The sequence below is a fragment of the Scyliorhinus torazame genome, chromosome 4, assembly GCF_047496885.1.
Source record: "Scyliorhinus torazame isolate Kashiwa2021f chromosome 4, sScyTor2.1, whole genome shotgun sequence".
Classification (NCBI taxonomy): Eukaryota; Metazoa; Chordata; class Chondrichthyes; order Carcharhiniformes; family Scyliorhinidae; genus Scyliorhinus; species Scyliorhinus torazame.
Window position 1 is genome coordinate 215027743 of NC_092710.1, and position 22219 is coordinate 215049961.

Sequence of the window (22219 nt, forward strand, 5' to 3'; positions counted from 1 at the left end):
GTCAAAGTCCCAGAGGACCATAGGCTGTGCTCTCCCTTTTTGAGAGAGGGCTGACTGGTGGTGATTTAGCCTGAGGGTCACTACACTTCAGCCAAGGGGAAAGGTTGAGAAGGCGGGGCCTTAAGAATAACCTCCGCTCGGGAATTGAACCCAAGCTGCTGGCATCGCTCACAAAACAGCCTTCCAGCCAACTGAACGAACGACCCCTGCTTGTGATACGAATAGCTGATTACCAGTTCAATAGAAATTGGTGGTCAGGGGCTCAGTCACTGTTGAAGTAGTTTTAAGACATCTTTTACTTGCACCTTACCACACCCAACATGGAGTTGCTGAGCTAGGGACGGAAACATCAACTAGGTGGAGCTCCTACATCCAGACCACAATCTAATGAGTTTTGGAAATTGCACAGGGAATACTGTAATTGTCAAACAAGTATAAGATCAAACTCCAGTCTAAAGTAATAGTGAAAGCTCCAGATGGAACCACAGTGAATGGAAATAATTCAACCAGGTAACTTGTACACATCATTCCCTTATTTGCGTACCCCTTATTTGCTGGCTTAATTCGGACCTACCCAGAAAATTGCAGAGCTGCATTGTTCCAATTGCAACACAAATAAGGTATAATATAGTGCATCAACATGTACTCCAGATATCACAAAGTACCTCGGTGCCACTGGCCTTTGAAGTGTAGTCACCTATTTTTATGGCAGCCAATTAATATGGCACAGCCCCACTAACCAGATGAATATTTGGCACTGCTGACTAAACGTTGGCTGTCACATTGCAAACATTTTACACTGTCTATGGAAAAATGCTGCCTTTGTGAAAAGATCATTGGACCAACATTTCTGCACTCCCTCAGTGGCACTACGACCTACTTCAGAGACTTGAGCTCAAAGATTTAAGCTGATAATCTTGTACAGTATTGAAGGAATGCTGCACTATTGAAGAAATTGACGTTTCATATGATGTTAGGCCGTGTCTGCTCTTCCAGATGGATGTAAACAATCCCATGACATTATTTTGAATAGTAGGGTAGTTACCCCTGGTGTCCTGACCAATATTTACCCCTTGACTAACATTACTAAACTAGGATGGCGATGCAAGCAGCAAAATGGGCGAACATTTGTTTGCCTCCAGAAGTAAACCACATATTGTACATAAGAAACTTGCCGTACAAAATAACTGCAGAAGAAATGTATGATATAATTGGGAAAAATGGACCAATCAGGCAAATCAGAGTAGGAAACACACCCGAGACAAGAAGAACTGCATATGTAGTGTATGAAGATAATTTTGATGCTGAGAATGCTTGTGACCACTTATCTGGATTCATTGTGTGCAACAGAAACCTTGTAGTTTTGTACTACAATGCAAACAGGGCTTTCCAAAAGATGGGTACAAAGAAAAAGGAAGAGGAACTCAAAATACTCAAAGAAAAGCATAGAACCAATACAAACAAAATGAATCATTGGCTTTCATTTTTTAAATTTTGCATTGTAAATACTGTTGGAAGAGCTTTTGAATATTTCAAGTAACAGCAATTTGGTTAAATCTCACCAAGTTTAAGAAACCCATTTGTTTAGAATAACAAAATGAGTTATTGTTTAAAATATTAGTGCCATTTATTTTGGCTTTATCAACTTAGTTCAACCTCCAAAATGTCAAGTCCATATAACTGTGTTCTTGCTGATTTAAAATGTAACAATTTTAATAGAAATTAAATCAGACTACAGAAGGGAGATAAATCACTTGGTTGCATGGTGTACCGAAAACAACCTCCCTCTAAATGTCAGAAAGACCAAGGAACTGATCATTGACTTCAGGAAGCGTAGCACGCCCCCCCCCCCCCTGAACCGTTCATCCGCATCAATGGTTCCGAAGTGGAGATGGTCGATAGCTTTAAGTTTCTGAGGGTCACCATTATCAACAGTCTGTCCTGGTGCACTCACGTTGATCCAACAGTCATGAAAGCCCAACAACGTCTCTACTTCCTATGGAAGCTAAAGAAATTCAGCATGTCTGCATCGACTCTCACAAATGTCGACAGATGTGCCATAGAGAATATCCTATCCGGCTGCATCACAGCTGGTATGGCAACTGCTCGGTCCAAGGTCGCAAGAAACTGCAGAGTGGTGAACTCAGCTCAATGCATCATACAAGCTTGCCACCCTCACATCAATTCTGTCTACACCTGCTGCCTCAGGAAGGCAGACAGCATTATCAGAGACCCCTCCCACCCAGGCATTGCCTTCTTCCAGACCCTTCAGGCAGATGGTACAGAAGTCTGAAGACCCGCACAACCAGACAGGAACAGCTTCCCCACATCTACAACACTCTTCAATGACTCCCCTCGGACTGATGTGTTCCCTGTAAGAACACTATTCACGATGCACTATGCTGCTCTTGCTAATCTATTTGCTTGCTTTGGTCCCTTGTTCCGCAGTGTAACCAATCGATGTTTGTCAATGCACCATGTGTCAATGTACTTTTTTGTCTACCATGTACGTTCTGTGTATGTTCCTTCGGCCGCAGAAAAATACTTTTCACTGTACTTCGATACATGTGACAAATCAAATTATGGTTTTGCTTTTGCATTTGCAAATACCTTTAATGGGCTGTACAACAGTTACCGTTTGGTAATTCAAGTACTTTCTTTTCTTGACTGTCAAATGTGTACACATTTGTATTCAAAAACTTGATGTACTTCAAACTGTAAAATGGTTTTACATTTGAAAAAAAAAAATCACTAAACTAGGTTATCTTGTCATGATCACGTTGTTTGTGGTACATTTCCTACATTAAAATAGTAATTACACTTCAAACCTACTTCATTGGCTCAGATATTTTGGGGCTTTCCTCAAGTCATGAATGATGCTATATAAATACAAGTCTCTTTTTTAAAAGAAATATTCGGTGACATGGTATGCCCCAGTCCTAGAGAATCTTGAACTAGTAACCTTTTGACACGTGAGCTGAAAGTTAACACTGAACCATCTTAACATTGTACAGTACATAATGGCTTATGAAATATACATGTAATAAATGCATTTTCAGCAAGTGCATGAAGGCTATACTTCTGTAAATTCAACCGATCATTGTCTTTAACCTACTTTTATCTACAACCCCATATATTTCAAATTAAGTATATTTTCACTGACACTATAAAGTAAGCTTTCTCGTCATTAAAATGACAGAATAAAATAAACAGAACTGTATATTTCAATGCTGGTTACCACTTCATTGTCATAGCACTGACTGCAGAATTTTGGCACAATGTTTTTCTTCTGGTGTTCATTTGTTGCAACCGGCCAGATTCAGGAAGAAAAATAAGATGAGATGTGCAATCATACAGAACGTACAGGCTTGTGCAGGTACCAGAAATATTTAATTGTACCTATTTGTCTCCTCGTTAACTTCAGACTTGAGGGGCCATCACAGATAGTGACAAACTGCTCCAGCTAAGATGAGCGCGAGCTCAGGTGTAATGCCTGAATCTGGTATGTCTCTTGTGGGGACCATGAATTGGAATCAATTTGAATTGGATTTTGGAGCAGGCAAGGAGCTGGATTAGGGCTTTGCCCCTGACCACAATCTTGAGCTCTGGCTTTGTAACTCTGATAAAGTAATTTTTTTTAAAAATAGGTGGCAGTAGGATAGCAGCAATGGTTTATCCCAGTCTTTACATCAGTCAAAATACAAACAGTTTCTGCTTGCTTACACAGAAACCCAAAACATCTGAGTTATCACCATTGAAAGAGTTTTGGGAAGCTCAACCATCATGATATTTGTATACTGTCATGTGAGCACACCTTTAAGAAATGGGTGTTTAAGAAATGTACCTTTAAGAAATGGGTGTTTATCAGTGATGTCAGAGTGTGGGTGAGCTGGGCTGTGTCAGCTTTTTACTTTTGTTTTAGGCTGTTTGCTGCAGGGTGTTTTAATTTTGTTTTCAGTGTTGGAGCTGAAGCCAGACAAAGCAGGTGTAACTGCTGTTCTCTCTGCCATGAAAAGACTATCTCTTGATCATTTGGTGAATTCAGAATTATAAATGTTTTCAGTAGTGAATTAATGGTTGCTAAGATGTTCCCTGTATGTTTTAAAAAGGTTAACTTGAGTTCACAGAATAAACATTGTTTTGCTTTAACAAATACTTTTCCATTTCTGCTGTACCACACCTGTAGAGTGGGCCGTGTGCTCCCCATACCACAATCTATTAAAAGTTATGGGTCAGATGAACTCCATGATACACTTTGGGGTTCTCTAAATCCTGGCCCATAACAATACATATGACAAACTAACACAAGCAGGTGAATAGTTATTCAGTTTTGTTAACTAGTTCAATTCAAAAGGGTTTCATAGAAAAGAGATGTAGGTTATTTGGCCCTTTGAGCCTGCTGCACCAATCATTATGATCAAGGCTCATCATGCAACTCAATAACTTGTTCCTGCGCTCTTCCCCCCCCCCCCCCTGCCAAATATCCTTTGATCCATTTCGCCCAAGAGCTACTTCTAACTCTTTGAAAACATACAGGGCGGGATTCTCCATTTCTGAGGCTAAGTGACAGCGCGAGCGGAGAATCCGCGGGAGGTTCACAATAGGAAAGTCGGCGCGAACCCCTCACCACTTCCTGTAAGGGGCTAGAACTGGCGGCGCGTGAGACTCCCGTGGTTCGTGCCGAAAAGGGCTGACACCTGCACTGGTCACGCCGTAAAACATGGCACCGGCCATGCACTAACCCTAACCTGCCAACCACAACCCCACAGCCCAGCCCTAGCAGAAGCCTTCCCCAGTCGGGCACGGATCCCGGCCAAGTGTGGCAGCGCTGGACACTGTCTGCAACTGGCACGCCGGGTTCCCGCTGGGACCACACGTGGCCCACGCAGTCGGGAACTCGGCCCATCAGGGGTGGAGCATCACGGATGGATGGGCTTTAGAGTGGTTTCACAGGTCGGTGCAACATCGAGGGCCGAAGGGCCTGTACTGCGCTGTAATGTTCTATGACAGTAATGCCGTTGAAGTGGCGCATGGCACGAAGATGCCGGTTTGGAAGGGAGGACCATGGCAGACCGGCACTGGCCCCGATTCCAGCGTCAGAATCCATTCTCCACATGATCGCCAATCATGATTGCAACGTCGGACTACGGAGAATCCAGCCCATAATGTTTTGGTCTCAACTGCTTTCTGCAGTAGAGAATTCCACAGGATCACCATTCTCTAGGTGATGGAATTTCATCTTCTCTCAGTCCTAAATGGTGTAGCCCATACCTTTAAACTATGACCCCTGGTTCTGGACACCCCCACTATCAAGAACATCCTTCCCCCATCTACCCTGTCTAGTCCTGTTAGAATCATCGAATTTACAGTGCAGAAGGCGGCCATTCAACCCCATCGAGTCTGCACCGGCCCTTAGAAAGGGCACCCTAATTAAGCCCACACCTCCACCCTATCCCCATAGCCCAGTAACCCCACCCAACGATACTAAGGGCAATTTAACATGGTCAATCCACTTAACCTGCACGTCTTTGGACTGGGAGGAAATCGAAGCATCCGGAGGAAACCCGCACAGATCCAGGGAGAATGTGCAGACTCCACACAGCCCGTGACCCAAGCCAGGAATTGAACCTGGGACCCAGGACCTGTGAAGAAACTGTGCTAACTACTGTGCAACCGTGCCGCCCAGAATTTTATAGGTTGCTATGAGATTTCCCCCTCAGTAGCATTTCTGTACCTGCACCAAAAGGAAAAATATTTTAAAAACATTTATTCAAATTCATTATCAATAAAATCGGTTGCTTCTCCTCTATCATTCAGAAATGTGTATTCAAACTTTGTACAAGTCTCTGCTAAAGTTCAGCGAATTTATCGAATTACTGGTGAGACGTAGAGGCCAAGAATGTCCCAGGGTAGTACTGAGTGAGCTACAAGTCTGCCACTGTAATTTAGCCTCAGTATCTTCGGAGAGGAACCATGGCTCGTGGTTTGAATTGCTATGTAATTAGACTGTTAAGACAAAATTGCCAACATTTGCATGTAAATCATGACATTTTGGCCGAAGTACTGGATAACATCTGGTGCTCATAGAAACATAACCTAGCAGTGACTTTCATGAAAGCAGGGGAAATGGGCAGCACGGTGGTGCAAGTGGTTAGCACAGTTGCCTCACAGCACCGAGGTCCCAGGTTCAATCCCGGCTCTGGGTCACTGTTCGTGTGGAGTTTGCACATTTCTCCCCGTGTTTGGGTGGGTTTCACCCCCACAACCCAAAAAGATGTGCATGGTAGTTGGATTGGTCACGCTAAATGTCCTCTTAATTGGAAAAAATGAATTGGATACTCTAAATTTATTTTAAAAAAAGAAAAAAAGAAAAGCAGGGGAAATAATCACAAATTTGTGGACTGGTTTTGAGACATAAAAGATGCTCAAAAGTTTTAGATCATCCTCCTTTTCTCCTAAAAGTACAGAGTGGGCTATTCTTCACTTTCTGCCCCCTGGCACACAGCACTGAAATTTTACCAAGTGCCAAGAGTTCATCCAGATTTCAGATTTCCAGCATCCGCAGTATTTTGTTTTAATTTTACTGCTTCAGTACTGAACTGAAGTGGGACTTGAACCCAAAACCTTGTAATTGAGAAACAAGTACGTTATCAAGTGAGCCATAGCTAACACAAGGTATTAACATCTTAATTATTAATAAATAGCACAGTGGTTAGCACAGTTGCTTTACAGCTCCAGGGTCCCAGGATCGATTCCGGCTTGGGTCACTGTCTGTGTGGAGTCTGCACGTTCTCATCGTGTCTGCGTGAGCTTCCTCCAGATGCTCCGGTTTCCTCCCACAGTCCAAAGATGTGCAGGTTAGGTGGATTGGTCATGATAAATTGCCCTTAGTGTCCAAAAAAGGTTAAGTGGGGTTACTGGGGTACAGGGATGGGGAGGAGGCGTGGGCTTAAGTAGGGTGTTCCTTCCAAGGGCCGCTACAGACGCGATGGGCCGAATGGCCTCCTTCTGCACTGTAAATTCTATGATTCCAATTTGCTCCCCCGCGACACAGTACTGAAAGAATTAACTATTAGTCAACACATAAACGTATTTAACTCATAGTTTATAAATTAATTCTCCAAACAGATTTATTTTGCCGGGTGGGAAGTTGAATCTATTTTGACAATGTTAATGATGTATTTTGGAATAATGACACTAGCTGAGATTTGGAGATTTCAAATCATAATATTTTTATATGCAGTATAAATAAAAATATTTCAGTTATAGCATCATTAGAATTACTTTAATTTTGGTGTTTTTTTTCAAGGCAATAAAGTCTCTAAAATAATGAGGAGCATAGAAAAGGTAGTCAATCAACATCTTTTCCCAAATGTAGAGGAGTCTAGAACTAGAGGGCATAGGTTTACGGTGAGAGTGGAGAGATACAAAAGAGACCCGAGGGGAAATTTCTTCACACAGAGGGTGGTGAGCATCTGGAAGGGGCTGCCAGAGGCAGTGGTAGAGGTAGGCACGATTTTGTATTTTAAAAAGCATTTAGACAGTTACCATTTCAGTTCATGACCATCATCAAGAAGTTGCATACGGAGGTGGTATCAAGAAATTATTTATCTTTTTTTTCAACCTCAAACTAGAATACAGTACATTAAGTCTTCAGGACAGTGGTTTATAAAACATTTCTTAAAACAGATTTTGTTTGAAGGATGTGCAACTCAACAAACTGTTGGAATGCAAGTAGAGATGAAACTCAAAATAAAACTTCAGAATAAGCTCTTTATAAATATAGTAACATATATAGCAATATATGTGAAGAATAACAATCTACAAAACAATTTTCTATTGATAAAATGCACAACATTTCTTCCCACAATTTTGTTTTGAATAATTTCAGGTTGTCTTCCGCAATATACTCGGAGAGACAGTTATACTGAATTTTAAATAAAATATAGTAACACCAAGATTTACACATTTATATTTTACAGTATTAGAGGAAAGATTTAAAAAACTCCAAAGTCCTCAGTTGGATGATTTCCTGAAGTTGATTCCTGAACACTGGCATTGACTGTAGAGTTCAGCACATCTTCAAAACTTCCACTGCTGTGGGTAGGCACACCAACTTTACACTAAACAGACACAACAATATTGAAAGCATTAAGAAAAATCCACAGTATCAGAGTTTATGATGCTCAATAACCTTCATATTGCAGCAATGCATTTTTGATAATCTGAATATTTAAACATAATATCGGTTAACTTACTTGATCAGGAACTATTTTTTAAACAATTCTAGAGAAACAATAAATCCAAAAAGGAATAACTACATCATCCGGACAAGGAAAAGGAAATTCCAATAGTAAGTAGCTAAAAAGGAGACCAGCTTGGGGTGATAATTATACTGTGGACAGATGAAAGACCAATGTAAATTATTGAAAATACGAAGTGGTCAGGAATACTAATTGTACTGGCTATAAAAGCAGCATATATTGGTTAATGGTAGCTTAAGACTTGCACATGACTAACAATGCAATCTTAGACTTGAGGGGAACATCAAGAAGTCAGAATAGTCTCAAGAATCCCGATTTAGCAATCTATTATTTAATTTGTTGAGTATAAGGTTTCCTCCAGCTTTATTGCTTCTGTGTCTATTGCACAGTAAGTTTTAAATGTAAGAAAAAAGCTTATATAAATGACAAGTCTCAAACATATAAATTTTTTTTAAAAGCACCTCTCCAAAAATTAGTGATACTTTGGCACTGTGTAGTTAAGTGCCTAACAGCTGTTTAACAGGAACCCTCTGCCCACGTTCATGCAAAAGAACGAATATTAACACTAAGTCATTCCATCTCTTGTGGACGATACTATTGTGAAACACTTATAGAACTATTTGCTGCAGAGCAGATTGTCTTTTTACATAAAATTAAGGTTCATCTCCCATTCTGTTGGTGGATTGTCTATTGCCAAAGACAAGGGGTGGGATTCTCCGGGCCGAAATCGCGCTCGGCGCAGAGGCGGAGAATGGGGTGTCAGACCCGCGATCGGGTCCGACGCCTTCCCACAACCGGAACATCGCCGCCAGTCGCACGCGTGTTGAGTTCCCGCCGCCGTGGTTCACTCATGGTTTCACCCGGTGGGAGCTCAGATTGGCGGCTGTGGACCAAGTTCACGGCTGCCCTGGTGGGGGGGCGGGGGGATCCAGGACAGCCAGGCACACGATCGGGGGCCACCGGTCGGCGGGTCCGTGTGATCTGGGGGGGGCCTATATTGTCGGGGCCGCTGTGTAGGTCCATGTTGCGCGGGGCCGCCGCCACAGGCGGGGACCCGTGACCGGAAGTGCAGTGCCTCATATCGGCAGCCGGAGTTGCGTGGACTACTCCGGGGCCCTTCAAAATGGAGAATCACTCTTTCTCCACGAAAGTCCAGAGTGATTCGCACCCGTATTCCTGCTGCCGTGGGGACATAGCCCCATTATCAGAGAATTCCGCCCAAGGAATTTAAACAGGATATGCAAAAGAAAAAAGAATGAAAAGATTGGAGCTGTTCAGTCAATTTAGCAAAGTAGCAGTAGTTTACTGGAAATACTCAGCAGATCAGGCAGCACCTGGCAGAGAGAAGAAACAGCTAACATTTCAGGTCTGTGATCTCTCATCCGAACTCGGAAGAGTTTAGAAATGTAAGCAAGTGAAAGGGGGAGGACGGGTTGAAAAAAATAGTAAAAAGGTCCGAGATGTGGTGAAAGACAGGAGATAAAATGACTAAAAGGGGAGGGCAGCACAGTGGCGCAGTGGTTAGCATTGCTGTCTCACGGCGCCGAGGTCCCAGGTTCGATCCTGGCTCTGGGTCACTGTCCGTGTGGAGTTTGCACATTCTCCCCATGTTTGCATGGGTTTCGTCCCCACAATCCAAATATGTGCAGGGTAGGTGGATTGGCCATGCAAAATTGCCCCTTAATTGGAAAAAACGAATTGGGTATTCTAAATTTTTTTTTAAAATGACAAGAGGGATTTCTATTTCTTTGCTTTTGGGCAATAGCTGCTTCTGCTATTCACACCTTCTGTATATTTACTTAATTCATTACCACTACTCCCTTTGGTCTTGCACCATCAACATATTAGTTATTTAATTTCTACTGTCTGCCACCCTATCACAGACCTCCTCCTCTTTTAAGCAATTTATTTTCAATCTCCACTCCCTCTCACTTGCTTAAAACTTATTACACTTCTAACTGTGAGAGTTTCAACAGTTTCAATGTGCAAGTGCACCCACAGTATTAACTATACCTCCAATTTAGTATCATCCTCAAATTTTGAACCGTACTTTTGATTCCGGATCATTCATCTATCAAATTATGTTTTCTTATTTGCTAGATGCTGGTTTGATGCCCCATCAGAAATCTAAACTGTACCCACCAGTCCTGGTAATCTCTAAATTTGCCCTCTATTAAATTCAGTTCCATTGTAATATTTCCAATATTAATGCACCAACACTCCTCCAAGACAACAAAGTCTGAAATCCCGAAATGTGATATGCCTCCCATTTGCCTTTTCAACTTTTTTTTTTTTTTTTTTTATAAATCGATTGACCATAGAATACCTAGAGTGCAGAAGGAGGCCATTCAGCCCATCGAGTCTGCCCCTGACCTGATAAATCACCCTACTTAGGTCTCAGCCCCCGCCCCCGTAACCCCGCCTAACCTTTAGCAATATTAGCAAATTCACCTAAACTGCACATCTTTGGACTGTACAAGCTGAGGGAACAAGATAGTATCGCAAGTAGCAACTTTGGAGGCTCCCTGAACAAAGGGAGACCCCAAAGTGTAGGGGCGCACCCACATAGCGTACGCACAGTTGGCGGCCATGTTCGGTACTCCCTGGACAAAGAGAAACCCCGGAGAGTAGGGACCCGGTCTCATGAGAAGGGTGACTGCGGCCATTTTGAACGGCCCCCTAACAAAGGGAAACTCCAGAGTGCAGGGGCCGTCCACCAGGTAAGTATGGTTGATCCTGTAGGAAGCGGGAAGGGGGGACAGGAACAAAAACCTCTCACCAGGATTATCACCTGGAATGTCAGGGGACTTAATGGCCTTGTGGAAAGATCGAGAGTCTTCGCCCATTTCAGAAGTTTGAAAGTCAACATAGTCTTCCTTGAAGAGACACACCTGAGGGAGATGGACCGACTGCGAGTAAGGAAGGGCTGGGTGGGGCAAACGTATCATTCATGTTACAGGACGGGGATTAGGGGTTTATGGCGACCAGGACGGTTACGGACCAAGGGGGACAGTACGTCATGGTCAGCGGTGTTCTGGACAGGGCACCAGTAGTTCTGGTAAATGTGTACCCGCCCAACATATTTTTTTAAAAAAAAAGGCCATGGCAGAAATCGCCGACATCGACACACACAGACTGATCATGGGGGGGGGGGGCGACTTCCACTGTGTACATGACCCATTGACAGACCGATCGAGCCCCATATGGGAAAAACGATAGGCATGGCTAGGGAAGTCGAAGAATTCATGGAGCAGATGTGGGCAGTGGACCCATGGCAGTTCCTACACTCCGACGAGAAGCATTTTGTGTTCTTTTCGCCGGTGCACAAAGTATACATACGGATTGACTTCTCTGCAGTGGGGAAATCGGTGCTTTCAGAAATAGAAAGGGTGAAATACTCCGCAATAGTCATCTCCGACCATGCTTCACATTACACGGATGTGAGGTTGGAGACGGGCCGTGCCCACGCTCCATGTGGAAGTTGGGCACAAACCTTTTGGCCGATAAGGTCTTCCACCAGGAAACATCACAGGCCATAGTCAAGTACACCACTAACAACCAGAATGGGGGGATCTCACCTTCCACGTTCTAGGAGGCACTGAAGGAGATGATTAGGGGAGAGATTAAAGTCTACAAGGCACGTAGAGACAGGGAAGAGGGGGTGGGTAGGCAACAACTGATCAACTCCATCCTGGAGTTCGACAGAAAGTACTCTGAGGCCCCGACCATAGGGCTTCTGATAGAGAGGAAAAGGCTACAAATGGACTTTAACCAGGAAGGCAGTGCACCAATTTCATCAGACATGGGAGACCTTCTACAAACATGGAGAAAAGGTGAGTTGCCTACTGGCTCACCAGCTGAGAAAGCAGGCAGCCACAAGGGAGATAGCGCAGGTGAAGGACAGCAGAGGTGGACTAGTAGCCAAAGCAAAAAAAGTCAACCAAGCATTTGAGACCTTCTATCGACCCCCCTGATGGGGACGCGGGGATTAAAAGTATCCTTGATAAACTGGACATGCCAGTTGTAGGGGACAATAGGCGAGGGGAGCCTGGAAGCACTAGTAGGACTGGATGAGATCATGGAGAGCATCAACTTCATGCATGCAGGGAAGGGGCTGGGACCCAATGGGTTCCTGGCGGACTTCTATAAAAAATTTGCACCAGCCCTGGCCTCACATCTATGGGATATGTTTGCAGAATCGCTAGTGAGGGGCACCCTGCCTCCAACGCTAATGCAGGCCACGATATCGCTGATACCCAGAAAAGAAACCCAAAGAACAATACAGCACAGGAACAGGCCCTTTGGCCCTCCAAGCCTGTACTGGTCATGATTCCAACCTTTGCCAAAACCTTGAACACTTCCTAATCCCATATCCCTCCAAACCCATGTATTTGTCAAGATGCCTTTTGAACGCTGTTAATGTATCTGCTTCCCCAACCTCCCCTGGCAACGCGTTCCAGGCACTCACCACCCGCCACGTAAAAACCTGCCTCGCACATCTCCTCTAAACTTTGCCCCACGGATCTTAAACCTATGCCCCCTGGTGACTGGCCCTTCCACCCTGGGAAAGAATGCCTGCCCATCCACTCTATCCATGCCCCTCATAATCTTGTAGACCTCTATCAGGTAATCCCTCAACCTCCGTCTTTCTACGGAATGCGGATCACCTCGACCCATTTTGCTGTTTAATGTAAACGTGAAGATACTCGCGAAGGTCCTGGTTAAGAGACTCGAGAACTATGTACCGGAGGTGGTCGCAGAGGACCAGATGGGCTTTGTCAAGGGTAAACAGCTAACTGCGAACATCAGGGCCTGATGAAAGTAACAATGACCTCATCCAGGGAGAGAACACTAGAGGTGATCGACTCCCTGGAAGCCTTCAGCAGAGTTGAACAGAAGTACCTCATTGAGGTACAGGAGTGGTTTGGACTAGGGACGGGGTTCACCTCATAGGTGAAACTCTTGTACAACCCCCCCCCCCCCCCCCCCCCCCCCCCCCCAAGGTACAACACCACCTGTACAAGGCAGGAATGCCCACTGTCCCCACTCTTTTTCGCTCTGGCAATCAAACTCCTGGCGATCATTCTGCGAGACACGAAAGGCTGGAAGGGCATACAAAGAGGCAGAGAGCACAGAATTTCACTATGCGGATAACTTGCTCCTCTACATCTCGGACCCACAGAACGGCCTGAAAGTAATCATGAAGATCCTGGAGAGGTTTGAGGCCTTCTCGAGCTACAAACTCAAACTGGGCACGAGCGAGGCATTCCCAGTGAACCCGAGCAGGGAAAGGACAGAGCTGGGGGGGAACTACCATTCAAACTAGCCTAAAACAAATTCCGCTACCTGGGCATCCAGATAGCCCATGACTGGACATGGATCCAACAGTGGAATCTGACCAGTTAGGCGGAGGAAGTTTAAAAGAACCTACAGAGCTGGGATGCATTCCCACTTTCCCTGGCAGGGAGGGAGCAAACGATCAAGATGCCGAGGTTCCTCTTCCTGTTCAGATCCATACCGATCTTCATCCCCATGCCATTTTGCCAAGGGATACACAAACCAATCATGGCGTTTGTGTGTGTGTGGTGTTTGGGGGGAGAACCCAAGGAACCCCAAGCTGACACTGCAAAGGAGAAAAAATATGGGCAGCCTGGCCCTGCCGAACCTGCAATACTACCACTGGGCAGCCACAGCTGAGAGAGCGAGGGAATGGAAAAGAGAACCCAACATGGAATGGATGAGGCTGGAGGAGTCCTCCTGCAAGGGAACGACCCTCCGGGTCCCCGCTTCATCAGCACTCCCATCCCCCCAGCAAAATACACATCCTGCCCAGTGGTGGTAGTGACATTAAGGACATGGAACTAAATGAGGCAGCATTTTGGTTTAACCGAGATATCCTCCATGGCCCCCATCTGCAGCAACCACAAATTCCCACCATGCTCGTCGGCACCTTCAAAAAATGGAGACAGGACGGAGGGATGCTAGCAGTCTGGAATTAAAAAATTTTTTTTACTAGGTTTTACACTTGATATACTTAGAAATGTAATTATTGAGTTTTACACATGATATACTTACAAATGTAGTCAGAGACTTTTACATAGGGGACAGACTCACAACCCTGGACGAACTGAGAGAAGATTTGGAGCTCCAGTACCTTCAAATCAAAAACGTTCCCCGCAAGAAGACAACGAGATACCCTAAGACCCCGAGAGACACTTTACGAGAAGAACGAATAAACATGGACAGTAAGGAGAGGGGGAACTGTGGGGACATCTATGGATGATTGGAAAAGGCAAGCACACCACTGGACAGAGGTAGGTAGAAATGGGAGGACAAACCCGGGATGAAAGTGGGTTGAGGACTCTGGAACGAAGCACCGTGTAGGACCAATTCCACCTCCTCCTGCACAGAGCACACCTAACCAGAACCCGAATGAACAGGTTCTTCCCAGAGGTGGAGTATAAATGTGAACGGTGCCAGGGAGACCCGGCCAACCATGCCCACATGTTCTGGCCTGCCCAGACTGGTCGGGTTCTGGATAGCCTTCTTCGAGGCGATGTCCAAGTTCGTGGGGGTGAGGTGGAGCCGTGCTCGAGAGTGGCAGTCTTCGGGGTATCACAACTACATATGGGGAAGAGGGCCGACACCCTGGCGTTTGCTTCCTTAATCGCACCCCGGAGAATCCTGCTTGGCTGGCGACCAGCAGCACCACCCACAGCTGCAGACTGGTTGGCAGACCTGTCGGAATTTCTCCACCTGGAGAAGATCAAGTACATCATCCGAGGGTCAGATGAGGGCTTCCACAAAGCATGGGGCTATTCATCAGCCTGTTCCAAGATCTGTTCAAATCCAACAGTGACTCGGGAAAGAGTGGGGAATGGGGGGCGGAGAGCAGAGAATAACACACGCAATGGAGAGGAGGTAACTAACAAAGGAGGAGGGGAGGAGGCAGGAACCCCCCGAAGGACAACAACAAAAACTGCAGAAGAGAGGGGCGGAGCACAGTACCATGACATCCATGCCAAAGTTGGTGCAGGGAAGAACCAGACTACCGGGGGTGGGGAGACGGACAGGACCGTGGGGCAGACGGACAGAATGTATGTAAAAATTTGTAAATAAGAAACGTCACAAATAACAGGTGCACTACGTGTTGTTATTCTGCAAAATCTGAAAAATGCCAATAAAAATATATTTTTTTAAAACTAGGAATAGCAGTGCTGACACATTCCACCATCACATTATGACAATAAACATTTTACCTTCAGGCTGGTAACTGTAGTTTCCACTCGCTCTTCAAAGGACTTGAACGTAGGAGAATTTCTGTGGCAACAAGAAACACAATGATTTGTGTTCTGCAGTTTTATTCACTTAATAGAGTTAAGGTGAATTTTGGCACAGGCTTATAAATATCAACAGTTTTACTAATAAATCACATTTTACGTAAATAAGTCTATGTGTTTCCGATTTATTTTGGCAGGAAAAGCAGCATTGATTAGCTGTTCAATTTCAAAAAAATGTTGACTTCACTGTCAATGAACTTCCATGTTGATTTTTCAAGCCAAGAAAAACTTTTCAATGGCTGAAAGTAAGTTGCTGATTATTGAAGTGCACATTACACTAAATTGATAAGAGCCTACGCGTTTTCAAAATATAGACACAACTAGTAAAATTTACAAGGTTAAATGTACTTTGAAAACAGAACATAAATTTAATAATAGGAACCATAACTATGTTAATATACAAGATAGCAACCATAAATTGTTCTGATGTGGTGTGGCATGGTTTCACCAACATAAAGGTTATGATAGTGGCAAAAAATTATAGCCACTCCCTCTGGATGCCATAAATTAACCAGATTTAGGACCACTTGTAAAGTATAATGACTAGTGTACTGAACTGATAAATCCAAAAGATATTGTTCAAAACTTATTGTTTGCAATATTAGTGAATTAAGTGGAGTACCTCATTATTATTTATTGGAACTGTCAACCCATTTAAATCAACTCAGCAATGTCCACATTACAGACAGAAGAAAAGTCCTTTCAATGTGTTAAATATTTTGACTGGTAGAATCATCAACCGGGCGAATATTTAACAAAAGATATTTCTTATTCCTTCTTCCATCTTAAGTGCTAATTGCAGAACCTATGGTACTAGTAGGTGGTTCCAAAACCATTTCAGTGGCAGACCAGGAGAAAGGCAGTTTGGAGAAATCAAAGCTGTATTTTCTCGTCTTAATGTTTCTACATCCATCCTAAATGGAAAGTGCCTTTTCGAGCCAACTAAAAAGCTGGGATTAGGTTAAATGGGCTTCCTGAACTTGCAATGTTCATAATTGGCAAATGGGAGCCACTAGAAACCATACATTCTGTTTGTCAGAATTAATGAAGTTAAAATGCATAATATATGGCTCCAAATATTAATCACTTCACTGACATCACTGAGCCAAGTAATTCCTTCAATTTTTAAAAAATAAATTAAGAGTACCCAATTTTGTTTTCCAATTAAGAGGCAATTTAACCTGTCCAATCTACCTACTTCTTTGGGGATGTGGGAGTTAGACCCAATGTAATTCCTCCAAATCAGTTGCCTGGCCATAATTTTATTATTAAAGTAAAATTATTCCAATAAACGTGAAGACATGTTGGAGGTACTCACAACTTTATGTTTTGCTTTTTAAGTGGCAATTGATGTTAAACGGGGGGAGAATAAATCTCAAAATTTTACAAAGTCTAATGCAAGCAAATTGAGTTTGTAATTCTAGCACTGATCGACATGGTGGCACAGTGGTTCGCACTGCTCCCTGACAACACCAGGAACCGTGATTCAGTTCCGGCCTTGGCTGACTGCGTGGAGTTTGTAAGTTCTCCCGTGTCTGCATGGGTTTCTTCTGGTGCACCGGCTTCTTCCCACAGTCCAAAATTGTGCAGGTTAGGTGGATTGACTATGCTAAAAATAATGGTCCCTCAGTATCCAAAGGTGTGCAGTTTGGGTGGGGTTATGATGGGAGAATGGGTGTAGCTAGGTTGCTCTTTCAAAAGGTCAGCGCAGACTTGATGGGCCGAATGGCCTCCTTCTGCACTGTAGGGATTCTATGGATCTGATTTAATCTACCCTGATGATGAGCACAATCTACCATGATTGATAAGTAGACATCTCTATCAAACCAGCACAGGATTTAAACAAATCAACACCTCCATTCACCAGTTTATCATATTTGAAACAAAAAATGTTCCCAAGTCTTTGAGAAGGTTTCAAAAACATTTAGTTTCTCCCCCAAATCATATATGTTTTTTTAGTTAATGCAGTTCAAACAAATCTTAAAGCTAAAATTTTGCTATGCCTCAGTTCGGTCAACACACATCACATTACCTCATAGCTGGCATACTAATTGAATGCTGTACAGGGTAACTGGCACAGGAAGCATTAAAGAAAAAGAACATTGAATGTGCTTAAGTCAAGTAATACGTGGAAAAAAAAGGTCACAATTAAAACTTTATTAAATAAAACTATGAACATTTTGGAATACAAGCAGAGACATCGACAAGAAAATATTATAAGGATGGTATCATAGGTAAATGGAGGCTACTGTGTCTGTACCTGCTCTGTGCTGGAGCAATCCAAAATTAATCCCTCTGCCCCATACATTTCCTGTAGCCCTGTAGCATGCATTGTTTAAATTGGTAACCATCTAGAGAATTTCCAGAGAGAGGTAATAGTCTTTCTCTATTTATTCTTAAAACTGTCCATAATTTTAAAAGTCTACTAAATCTCTTCTTAGCCTGCTGTGCTCTTGTGAAAATAGTCTCCGCATAACCATAATTTACCCATTCTGCTGAAGCTATCATCTTAATATCTGTTTAATATAGGTGCACACAAAGCTGCACATTTTATCTGTGGCCTAACATTTATTATTACTTATTAATTCTTGAACTCTGGATCTCTATTTATAAATCCCAAAATGTAATTGGTTTTAAAATGGTTTTATCTACCTGCACTCATACTGTTTGGCAATTATAGTATATGGGTCTCCATGTTCATGCACATTTTTCAGCATCTTTCCATTAAGTGTATACTTCCATTTCTGATTTTACCTTACAAAATGTATTGCCTCGTTCATTAACACATTAAATTGTTTCTGCTAACTGCCTACTGATCCATGACATAGCCCTTACTGAAATCATTGACTACCCTCCTCAATGATCGCCAAGTGCATCTCAAGGACGCATTTTAATTTTGTGGTCCTTTTATTGCCATGATGTGGAGATGCCCGCATTGGACTGGGGTGGGCACAGTAAGAAGTCTTACAACATCAGGTTAAAGTCCAACAGGTTTGTTTCGAATCACTAGCTTTCGGAGCACAGCTCCTTCATCAGGTGAATGCCTGGGAGACTCTATCGATGGAGATATCCAATTAGAAAAAGTAATAGATATTTTCTTTAGTTACTGTAGCAATGCACTTTTAGAGACTTCATTAGTGAATGATGAATGATTTACAAGAGTGGAGCATATATGCTGCTAGTTCTGGAATGATTCTGACTAAGAGAACTCCTCTCCCTAAGGTGATTCCCCAATCTGACCCAATTGGTCACTCATGTCAGATGGCCCTTTGCTGTGTTGCCCATAAAGGGACAATCACCACACTTATTCTGCTTTCAACAGTTTATTTGAAATTGTTAAACAAATTGTTAAGCAATGACATAATATGCTGAAGTTGCACCATTTACACTACAAGGCTATTTAGTCAGATAAGCTATTATGGAGGTCAGAGGCTGGGAATTCTGTGGAGAGTAACTCGTCTCCTGACTCTCCAAAGCCTGTCCATCAATACAAGGCATAAGTCAGGAATGTGTTGGAATACTCTCCACTTGCTGGCTAAGTGCAGCTCCAACAACAGTCAAGAAACTCAACACCATCCAGGACAAAGCAACCCGCTCGATTGGCAGTCCATTCACCACCATAAATATACACATCCTCCACCACTTCAAAAGGCATCTTGGGCAGCACGGTTGCACAGTGGTTAGCACAGTGGCTTCACAGCTCCAGGGTCCCAGGTTCGATTCCCGGCTGGGTCACTATCTGTGCGGAATCTGCATGTTCTACCCATGTCTGCATGGGTTTCCTCCGGGTGCTCCGGTTTCCTCTCACAAGTCCTGAAAGACGTGCTGTTAGGTAATTTGTACATTCTGAATTCTCCCTCTGTGTAACCGAACAGCCGCCGAAATGTGGCGACTATGGGCTTTTCACAGTAACTTCATTGCAATGTAAGCCTACTTGTGACAATAAAGATTATCATCATCTTGAGAAACACGGATAGGATGAGTATAGTGGATACGGCACAAGGAAGTGCTGAGGGTTTTGGCGGTACAAGCTTGGAGGGCTAAAGGGCCTGTTCCTGTGCTGTATTGTTCTTAGATTGGTGCTGGTTCCTCTCTTGCTTGTATTATATATAAACGATTTGGAGGAAAATGTAACTGGTCTGATTAGTAAGTTTGCGGATGACACCAAGATTGGTGAAGTGGCAGATAGTGTTGAGGATTGTCAGAGGATACAGCAGGACATAGATAGGCTGGAGAGTTGGGCAGAGAAATGGCAAATGGAGTTTAATCCAGACAAATGTGAGGTAATGCATTTTGGTAGGTCTATCATAGAGGGGAAATATACAGTAAATGGCAAAACTCTTGGGAATTTAGAAAGTCAGAGAGATCAGGGCGTAAAGGTCCACAGATCTTTGAAAGTGGCAAAACAAGTGGACAAGGTAGTCAAGAAAGCATATGAAATGCTTGCCTTCATTGGATGGGACATGGAGTATAAAAACTGACAAGTCATGCTACAGTTGTACAGAACCTTGGTACGGCCGTATTTAGAATATTACGCATAATTCTAGTCGCCACACAACCAGGAGGAAGTGGAGACTTTGGAGAGGGTGCACAGGAGGTTTACCAATATGTTGCCTGGTCTGGATGGTGTTAGCTATGCAGAGAGGCTGAATAGACTTGGGCTGTTTTCATTAGGCCGATGGAGGTTGAGGGGCAACCTGATTGAGGTCTACAAGATTATGAGGGGCATGGATAGAATGGATGGGCAGGCACTCTTTCTGGAGGGGTCAGTCACTTAGGGGGTATAGGTTTGAGGTTTGTGGGGCAAAATGTTTTCTCCCACAAGTCCCGAAAGACATACTTGTTAGGTGAATTGGACATTCTGAATTCTCCCTCTGTGTACCAAACAGGCGCCATAGTGTGTGACTAGGGGATTTTCACAGTAACTTAATTCAGTGTGTTATGGGCTAGGGTTTAGAGAACCCCAAAGTGTATCATGGAGTTCCCCCGACCCACAACTTTTAATAGGTTGTGGTATGGGGAGCACACGGCCCACTCTACAGGTGTGGTACAGCAGAAATGGAAAAGTATTTTTTATAGCAAAACAATGTTTATTCTGTGAACTCAAGTTAACCTTTTTAAAACATGCAGTGAACATCTTAGCAACCATTAATTCAAATGCAACCCCCAAAGAATACAACACTAAGTAATCCTTACTTTCCTTTTAACATCCATAAGACTTGAAAAAAAAAACTTTTAACAGAAGCACATCAGGTTTAAGTTCACTACTGAGAACAGTTATAACTCTGAATTCACCAAATGATCAAGAGATAGTCTTTACATGGCAGAGAGAACAACATTACACATTCTGTGGCTGACTGCAGCTCCAACATTGAAACAAAACCAAAAAACAGACACACCCAAGCTTTTCTCAAAGTGAAACTAAAAGCTGACCAGACAGCCCAGCTCCACCCACACTCTGACATCACTGCAGTAATAAACACACATTTCTTAAAGGTACACCCACTACAATTATTCTATAAAAACACCCATTTCTTAAAGGTACTCTCACACGATAAGTGTTAATGTAAGCCTACTTGTGACACTAATAAAGATTATTATTATTACTGGAATGTCCTCTCTTGGGCCCGTAGACTGCCTAAACATCACAATCTCTCTTTTGACTTCTCCAATTGAGTACAAAGGAACGCAGTCAGTATGAGCTTGGCTGCAAGAGTTGCCAGAAAACTTACATATTTACGTGTCATCCTGCCTTCTGGCTCCACTCCAGATTTTCATTCAGGGTTCACTCCCTTAGTCCTCAACTCCCCTGAGGAATCCACATTGCAGTGGAGTTATTCACCCATAGCTGGTAGTTTGGTTCATGAGTACATGCCAGAGGGCATGCACACTATGTCGTGAGGTCAAAACTCCTTCGGGTTCCTCTGAAGTTTTAGCCTCGGACAGCAAGGGATCATGATTTAACACTTCCAAATCATCTTCATTGCTAAAACTGCCTCCAAGAAGCTTGGTTTCCTCTTTTATAGTAAACACTTTCTACTCAACAAATGTTAATTCTCTATCGAGTCCATGTCCATCTTAGATTTGGAGACTCCACTCATATCTGGAAAGGATCTTGCCTGTAGATTCAATTTCAATCTTACTTTACCACACTCTTTTGTTTTCTATTTTATTTATATTATTATGACGGAAGGAACCATTCATCAGCATCCAAATGCACAGCATTACTACACTATATTTTTATTGGATGCATGAAAATACCTCTGCATGAACATTCTGCACTGGAGGGATTTGATGGTTTAACAGTGCATTTGTAACAGGCCAGAACTGTTTGGCAAGAGATGAAAATAGTGTCAACATTATTGCTCCATCAGTTTAAAAAAAAACGGATTCCTGCAAACTTTGCCATTTATTTTTACCATTTGACCCATGCATTGCTTTGTACTTGAAGATGTATTAAAGAAATACAAAATAGCTGAAAGCAGTAAAACAGCTGCAAAGAAAAGCACATGAAAAAAACAGCTGGACGTTCAAAATTAACACTTTAAAAAGCTTACACTAGCGTATCATGTCCAGAAATGTCACAGCACAACACAAAATGCAGTGACTACTGTG

General features: G+C 43.2%; 1 protein-coding gene and 1 pseudogene across 4 annotated transcripts in view; one reads left to right on the forward strand and one right to left on the reverse strand.

Annotated features, from left to right (window-relative positions):
* Positions 1 to 36: 36 nt before the first annotated feature.
* On the forward strand, positions 37 to 4153 carry LOC140410746 (splicing factor 3B subunit 6 pseudogene; annotated as a pseudogene).
* A 3437-nt stretch (positions 4154 to 7590) lies between these two features.
* The window catches only part of tpd52l1 (tpd52 like 1), a 69005-nt gene continuing 54376 nt past the window's right edge, over positions 7591 to 22219 (reverse strand). For 2 of the 4 annotated variants that reach the window (XM_072499270.1, XM_072499269.1), the window contains 3 exons: positions 17637 to 17675; positions 15524 to 15584; positions 7591 to 8123 (listed from right to left, as the gene is read on the reverse strand). In XM_072499270.1, the coding sequence (XP_072355371.1) occupies positions 7998 to 8123; positions 15524 to 15584; positions 17637 to 17675 (226 nt within the window). In that variant the 3' untranslated portion in view covers positions 7591 to 7997. The remainder of the gene's footprint in view (positions 8124 to 15523; positions 15585 to 17636; positions 17676 to 22219) is intronic. The other 2 variants (XM_072499271.1, XM_072499272.1) reach the window with 1 other exon arrangement.